This window comes from Toxotes jaculatrix, chromosome 7 (assembly GCF_017976425.1).
Source record: "Toxotes jaculatrix isolate fToxJac2 chromosome 7, fToxJac2.pri, whole genome shotgun sequence".
In the NCBI taxonomy this organism is placed as follows: domain Eukaryota; kingdom Metazoa; phylum Chordata; class Actinopteri; family Toxotidae; genus Toxotes; species Toxotes jaculatrix.
In genome coordinates this window covers 28791189-28799329 of record NC_054400.1, presented here as the reverse complement: position 1 = coordinate 28799329, position 8141 = coordinate 28791189, and the positions used below count along the sequence as shown (strand labels likewise).

Sequence of the window (8141 nt, the reverse complement as noted above, 5' to 3'; positions counted from 1 at the left end):
TGCTATGACCCAGTCGTCCAGCCATCACAATTTGGCCCTGGTCAAACTCGCTCTAATCCTTACACTTGCCTATTTTTACTGCTTCTAACACATCAACTCTGAGGACAGAATGTTCACCTGCTGCCTAATATATCCCACCCACTAACAGGTGCCATAATGAAGAGATAATCAGTGTTATTCACTTCACCTGTCAGTGGTCATAATATTATGCCTGATCGGTGTGTGTGTGCGTTTAAACGTCGAAACACAAATACAAACGCTTTTGCATTTGTGTTGTGGCTTTTTGCGAAGGAACTCTCACAGGATGCTGAAGAGACACCAATCACCAGAATTTCTGTATCTCAGGAAAAGCTTCCTTATACTCCTGTAGGTGTTTGCACACAGTGGATAGGTCAGAGGTGGTGAACATGGGCTCATCTGAGTCTGTATGACCCACAGATGAGAGAACAACACTTTCACCAAGCCATGACTCAGTGTTCTCCTTCTTTTTGGAGGATGTTACTCTTCCTCAGCAGGTGTCTGTGTGAGCTCTGTGCAGAAATAGTCTTTATGGACATACCTTCCTACCACACAGCTGAAACATGAAAGTAAATCTGTATTTGTAAAGAATGGACATCTCTATGAGGCCTTCTTTGTGATCCTGGGGTCAGGGCAGTGTACCCCAGACAGAGTCTGAGACAGAGAACTAAAAATATGAGTAAGTGAGATCTGCAAAGCATTCCTGTTCATAGCTTCCTGAAGGCTTTGGTAAAGGAAAGAGTGATGCACCGTCAAAGCAAAATAATGAACTAGAAGATGCTAAAACTCTTTGAAGAGCTGAGGGGAACTACAGAGTGAGGTGATCATTTTCTATAGGTTCATCACAAGCCATGCCTTCCACATTACACACAATCACCTGATCAGTTGTTCATATCCAAATATTGATCAGAGCAGACCTTTAAAATCCACCCAGTGCAGCTGATCCAGAGGAAAGCCGCATGATGATATTGACATCCAGTATTTTCCTTATCTTTAAAAATCCACTTCTGTGTTCACCATAGAGAAAATGGTGAAGTAGTTTGTCTACATACAATATTATAATGTCTGGGATCACTTTTTTTGCATCAGGTGTCACATCACAAATGAGGTTTCTGACTGTCTGATATCTACTATTTGATAATGGATGAATTACTAAAAGAAATGATAAAAATCTGTTTTCCTGAGGTAAGGAGTCAGTTTCTTTGTTCTTCCAAATGTCTTGGAAACTGGAATTACAGTTATGTCGTGTTTTGTGCATCGTGTGTGCAGAAAGTTTAGCTTCAACTTTAAAACATCTGGCAGGTCATTTATACAGCAACTGAGTTTAGACTGAACCACAGGTATAAACGTGCTTGTGTATTTACGTTTATTCATATATTTTACAAATATAGAACATTTATAATCATAATAACTAATATTCAGATAAAAACATTTGACTGGCTAACATCTTTGAATTTTATTCTAATAATCTGAGGCTGTATCATTTTGAACGCAGTTTGGGCTCACGTGTTATTATTCTCTGTCACGAGTCGTCGCCCTTGATTCGGATTCGAGAACTGACGTCACAGTGACGGCGTTCGACCTGAACTTCAGTGAGCATCTCTGCAACCAGAGTACGCACGCGCTTTATCGATTTGGCTTCGTTTTACAAAGTGAAAACAGAAGATTTGAGAGTCGACACGAGCAAAGAAAGACTTCATTGTTACAACAATGTCTGGGTGAGCACTGCTGTCTTGTTTTTTCTTGTTTATTTAAAGATTCAGGAAGGTTAAACAGGTAAATGAGCAGCGCAGGGCACCTGCTGTTCACACTTGGTACTGAGTTTGAAAGCAGCTTAACTTTCTCAGCACAGTAGGAGGCTCCAGTCTCCTTCTATTTAACACAACACACCTTTTCCTTCCTACTAAGGTTTGTGTGCTTTTTGTTTTATTACTGTTTGATGAAGAGTGTACCAACGTGTAAATATCCCTTTTCAGACCAAGGAATAGCCAAGACCCATTATTCCCCGAGATACCAAAGACCTATGGTATCACCGGTCCCATCAGCGAGGATCTGCCGGAGGAGGAGGACTTGATGCAGACCAGAAAGCTGAGTGAAAGTCTTAAGGCCTATGATATATTTGAGGACGACTTGCAGCTGCGACACCGGTATGACACATCTTTTTCTATGTCATTACTCTCACTTTGTTTAATTAATAATCAAAACAACATGTTGTGACTCAGCATCTTGGATGTGATGCTGCTATTGAGACCTCTGGGTTGGTTTTTACTGTGAAAAGAATAAATCAGTTAAACAACAAGCTCCTCGGTGACTGAAGTTAATGCCATTGGCAGAGCACAAGTGAAAGAGGACCATCACATGCTTTACCTCAATATTTGAAAATGCTTTTTCTGTTTTATTTTGCAGAGAGAACGTTGTCAAGCGGCTGGAGTCAGTCTACAAAGACTGGCTTAAAGAAATGTGTAAAGAAATGGTAAGAAATTGTTGGTGAAATCTTCTGTGCTGTTATTTCAAAAGGATCTTGGAACGTGATACTGAAAACATTTGATTGCACAGACAAGACAAGTTTCATTGTTTTGCTTTTTGATTTTAGAACTTACCTGAGGTTGTTACTGACAACGTTGGAGGTAAGATCTTTCCTTTTGGCTCCTTTCACCTGGGAGCTCACACCAAAGGTAAGTAAGAGATTCACACACATGCAGCACAGGTTCTTTGAGTGGTGGGCTACTGCCTCTGAGAGTATATGCTGAAGATAATGGTCTATTTAAATACAGACTTTCCTCTCGTATGGATGTGTGTTTCTTTGACAGGTGCTGATATTGATGCCCTTTGTGTCGGACCTGGATTTCTGGAGAGAAAAGACTTCTTCACTTCCTTCTACGAGAAGCTGAAAGCCCAGAAGGAGGTCACAGAGATACAGGTTTGACGTACAAGTGATTTGTTGGTTGAAGGTCAAAGGATATTTCTCACTCTAGTACAAGTGACTGACAGTTTCTTTTGTCCTCAGGCCGTCGAAGAGGCGTTTGTCCCTGTCATCAAGCTGTGCTATGACGGGACTGAGGTAATTTGTGCAGAGAAATAACTAAAAAACTCTTCTGTCTGCTGTGTCCTCAATTACATTATTGTTTGCATGTGCCCTAATCATTGTTTTTGTGTTTTCATCATTTTCTAGGTGGACTTAGTCTTTGCCCGCCTGCTGCAGAGGTCCATTCCAGATAATCTCAAAGTTTGCAACGACGAGCTCTTGAAGAACCTGGATAAACTCTGCGTCCGGAGTCTCAATGGTAAGCATTAGATTAAAGTGCAGTATTACCTGACAGCTGTAGTCATTTTCCTTTTCTTTATGACTGTGGACCAATTTGTTCATTTGTGATTTGCCCATTTTCACTGCATCTGTTTATATATGAATCTTTGTTTCCATTCTGTTTTTATAGGCTACAGAGTGACAGAGGAGATCCTCAGCCTTGTGCCTAATGTTTATAACTTCAGGCTGGCTTTGAGAACCATCAAGCTGTGGGCCAAACGTGAGTTAAACTACAAAGGACTAGTTTATGTTGTTAGTCACTTAGGAGACTGTCAATAGGTGGACATGTCCCCTTACATGGTAATTAGATGTTTCCTTCATTTTCTCCTCCTCTCGTCTCCCTTCAGGTCGTAATATTTACTCCAACAAGCTGGGCTTCCTGGGCGGTGTATCGTGGGCCATACTGGTCGCCAGGATTTGTCAGTTGTTTCCAAATGCCACCGGTTCCACCCTGGTGACCAAATTTTTTAAGGTCTACTCAATGTGGTGAGTTGTCCCAGCATTTCTGGTGGTGTCCTTGTTAAATGTAAAAACATCAATGCTTTCCTCTTAAAATGCAACTTTCTCAATTTTTGAAAGGCAGCTAGAAAAGAAAATATTGGCTGCTTTTTCAATTGTGACTTCATTGTCTCACTGTGAAAATGTAGCTGCATGTTAATGTTTTGTAAAAAGTTGTAGACGAGGAAGAGTGGATTTGGAAATCTTGTGTTTTGTGTCAGGGTGTGGTCCGTCCCAGTTTGCTTGAGGGAGGTGAAAGACTGCCGCTACAACCTTCCTTTCTGGGACCCCAGGGTAAGGCCTCAGCTAAAGCATTTTTTACTGAGAGTTCAGGCTACAATCATAGAATCACATCAGCTACTGAATTATCACATTTTAAACTCAGGGAAGCTGAAAATCTGTGTCCTTCTACATTTCCAGGTGAATCCAAGCGACCGCTGCCACATCATGCCCATCATTACCCCGGCATACCCACAGCAGAACACGTCCTACAACGTGTCTCCCTCCACCTTCACAATCATAATGGAGGAGATCAAACGGGGTATGTAGTCACTTAGCTGACCACAGCCAATTGCTCACTGCACTGTGGGCCAATTAACCCTTAACTGTCACAAAGCTGATTTTGTTTTTACTCTTCCGTATTCACAGGCCACGCCATCGCTCAGGAGATCCAGCAGGGAAAAGCCACCTGGTCCAAGCTCTTTGAGACTCCAGAGTTTTTTGAGAAATACCAGTATGTACTGAGCTGCCTAAAGATCAAAATAAGGACTCACATGCTCGCTGCTTTCTAAAATATGGACATTTCTTCCAACATTGTTTTCCATTGTTTATCATTTAGATATTTTTAATATATACCTTCTGTACTTCTTTCTGATAAACCTGGAAGACCCATGTAGCTGTGCCTTCAAAGGAGCCAGAGCTTTATGGTTGATGGTTGTTATTTTTTTAATGAAGATATTTCTGTACATAGTGAAAAAAGAAAGTTTATACTCTGGTTTGTTTCAAATGATTTTGTGTCGTGTTCTGTATCATATGTTTTATTCTGAATTGTGTCGACTTCAATGAATGTGTGTTTGCACATTGTGCTTTTTAGGGTGTGACATTGTTTTGAAGTTTATTTTGTGATGTGTTTCCTCACAGGAAGCTGCTCAGGGCAGGTTCACTGAGTGTTACATAATGAAACTGATATGTTGTTGTTGTTGTTGTTTTGAATGAACGTGCTGACAGTTTTTTGCTGTTTGCTGTTATTCATTCAAAGTGTTGACTGAGCTCTGTTCAAGTCATTTTAGAGGAGGTGGATCATCTGTTTGTTTCCCTGTGGATTTATGTTAAATGGCATCTCTAAGCTCTTAGTATGCTGTTGCAGACTTAAATGTGCACTTGGTCTTGAAGCTTGAATGCTGATTGTTCTGATTTCTTTGCAAACCAGGTGTTATTGTTCTCTTTTCTGTTGCAGTTAATATAATGTCTCTGTTTGAATAAATCTGCCGTGTGTTCTGATCTCACTTTTTTACTTTGAGGAAGTTTGACTGAAACTCTTCATGATCTCTTACAATCATTTGGTGACAGAAAGATCAGAACAGGCAGAAAATCCTTGATATGGCTTGTGATTATATTAGTTATTAGCAGTTATGTTCAGCTTTTGATATGAATTTTTAAAAGTTGCATTGTTGAGTTTTGGCATTAAATACACAAGCACCGATCACTCACGTTTTAAAACAACTCAGCTTTTATCCTTTAAAACAATTTGATTTGTGGATAATGGATCCATTGAAGACTGGGATCCATCTTTGTATAATGATGTTACTCATTGTGCTGTACAGTGACTTGACCTTGATCAGAAATGAACTCACAGCTCTCTGTGTTGGTAAAATAGAAATGATTATTCCTGTAGTGAGATCCCAGCCTGTGTACAAAGGCTCAATGCTGTGACATGTGTTGCCATCGTTCTGTCTCTTATGTTTAAAGGCATTACGTACTGCTCAAAGCAACGTCCACTACAGACAAGCAGCACATTGGCTGGTGAGTACAGAGAACAAAGACATCTTTGGGTGAAACGGCTTTTTATTCATGTCTGAGCTTCTCTCTGAGAGAGAAAAGGGTTTTCATATTTTCTGTCCAGATACTTAAGTGCTTTGCTTTTTCTGAACATTATGCTTTGTTCCCTCTGTCAGGACGAGCCTGGTGGAGTCGAAAATCCGACTCCTGGTGGGAATTCTGGAGAGGAATGTGAACATTTCCCTGGCTCACATTAATCTACAGATGTTCCCTGGACCCAGGAAGAACAACATGTAAGGATGTGATTTTATGGTTCTAATTGCAGCAGAGAGAGAGCTTTAAAGCACGCTTCTTATTTTGGTATGTATGTGTTGTGTGTACTGTGAGCTCACTGACCTGTGTTTCTGTCTGTTTCAGAGAGGGAGGGAGCACATCTTGGCTTATTGGACTCGTCTTAAATTCAGACGGGTCCAAAAACCAGAAGATAGACCTGACCTCTGACCTCCTCTCTTTCACTGATGCCAGTATGTTTTTCTTTTCCATCCTTTTCAGGTGTAGTTGAAATGGAGCAATGTTGTGAAAAATGATAAAGCGTATTTTTATTTTGTGCTGTTGCAGTCTACACCCAGGCAAAGACCAGTGAAGTGTATGAAGAGGGAATGACAGTATCAGCCATGTACATGCAGAGGGAGAACCTTTGCTGGCAGATGCCTGATGGCTCACGGAAAAAGGTTTTCAGCCCAAAACCACAGCCTGCAGTGAGCCACCAGATCTCTGCACCAGCAAGTCATACAGCACCTGACGGTGCAAAGAGAAAGGGCTGGCCTCAATCTGAGATGCCAGCTAAGAAGCTGAAGAACGACAAGGTTTGCAGAAGCATTCCATGCTTTGTTGAAGATAAAATCCCTTATTCCTAATATTTGCAGGTTAAAGCATTTTTGTAGCGATAACCCTCGGACAGATCCAGGCTGGCTGTTGGCTAATGTTTTCTGTATTTAACATACAGATGTAAGAGTGGCATCAATCTTATCTAAGTCTTAGCAAGAAAGTCAATAAGCATATTATATTATAACAAAATTAATCCTTGGAACATTTTCTAAGACTTGTGTTAAGATATTGGTCAAAACTAAATGCAGTAACTGAGCTTTTTCTGCGAATGTTACCATAACAACCATATTTCCCTTGTTCTCTACAGGAATCAGTGTCTGTGTCCACAGCCACTCCCTCCTCCGTGACTCCACAGGCCACAAAAAGACCTCGTTCTCCGTGTTCAGAAGCGTCAACATCCAAGAGGATCAAACTTGACCCTGAACCACAAGAGGAGACAAAATCAACCTGCCATGACGAGTCAGGCGTCTCGCTCAGTAAGAGTCCGTCTCCAAGTAAAAAGAGACCTGGCACTCCTGAGCTTGAGACACCGACAAAGAAAACCAGATATGACCTGGTATGTTGTGGGAGGTGTCCTGTTAACATACATTATTAAACTTCTCAGCCTGCAGTTAGATGAACAAAGTCTTGCTAAGAGACTTAGTACCAGTAAAGATACTCACATGTTGTGGCTTATCTCACTGTCTGTTCCCTCCCTCTCAGAATCAGCCCACTGTTGAGCTGAGTGACCAGCTTCCCAGCCCTGCCAAACCTGTCAGTGTGAAGAAAGGCTCCATCAAACTTCACCTCATCAGGTACAGCACAGAATTATGAAGAGAAACCTGTCCTTGTTTACGCTCACTGTGCTTTTAGATTTACGACTATGTTGCAGCTGGTCCCTTTCTTGCTGTGTTAATGAGGGAGGTGGTGTTAGATGCTGTTCCATGAACTTATTGGTGTTTCTCTTACAGCAGGCGAAACTGATTGAGCTCCACTGACACACTGAAGGGCCTGAGGAAAAACATTATTGTCCATCACCAGATCTTGTCTTTTTTTATTTTCTTCTTTTTTTGTATCTTTTATTTCTTAATGTGTGTTTCATCATTAAATCATATAATCAACCAACATGGATCGTCTGCTATGGTTTTTAATTAGTCTCAAACCGTGCACATAAAAACCAGGTGCATGCACGTGATAAGAATTCACAGAACAGTATCTGCGAGCGGACAACCGTCCTCACTTGGAGCATTTCTGCTCCACCTGCACAAACGTGGTCTAAAGTCTAGTCCAAAGATCAGTGTCAGCAGGCCTGGCAGAAGCAGATGAACTGTAGAGTCTGATGTACTTATTGTGGGTACAGTTACTTTATTTGAAAAATAAAAGACAACAAAATGTGTGGGCTATGGTTTGGGATTATACCTGTAATACAAGTAAGGAGTGAAAGGTAGCGTGAAGC

General features: G+C 41.1%; 1 protein-coding gene across 1 annotated transcript; it reads left to right on the top strand.

Annotated features, from left to right (window-relative positions):
* The first annotated feature begins 1619 nt into the window (after positions 1–1619).
* On the top strand, positions 1620–7519 carry LOC121184964 (poly(A) polymerase type 3-like). Its single transcript, XM_041042897.1, has 18 exons — positions 1620–1736; positions 1995–2165; positions 2425–2491; positions 2612–2693; positions 2829–2938; positions 3026–3079; positions 3191–3302; positions 3453–3542; positions 3670–3808; positions 4042–4114; positions 4241–4361; positions 4469–4553; positions 5789–5842; positions 5995–6111; positions 6236–6342; positions 6437–6684; positions 7014–7262; positions 7409–7519. The coding sequence occupies exons 1-18, from the start codon at positions 1729–1731 to the stop codon at positions 7517–7519; spliced, it is 1998 nt and encodes a 665-aa protein (XP_040898831.1). The 5' UTR covers positions 1620–1728.
* The last annotated feature ends 622 nt before the right edge of the window (positions 7520–8141 follow it).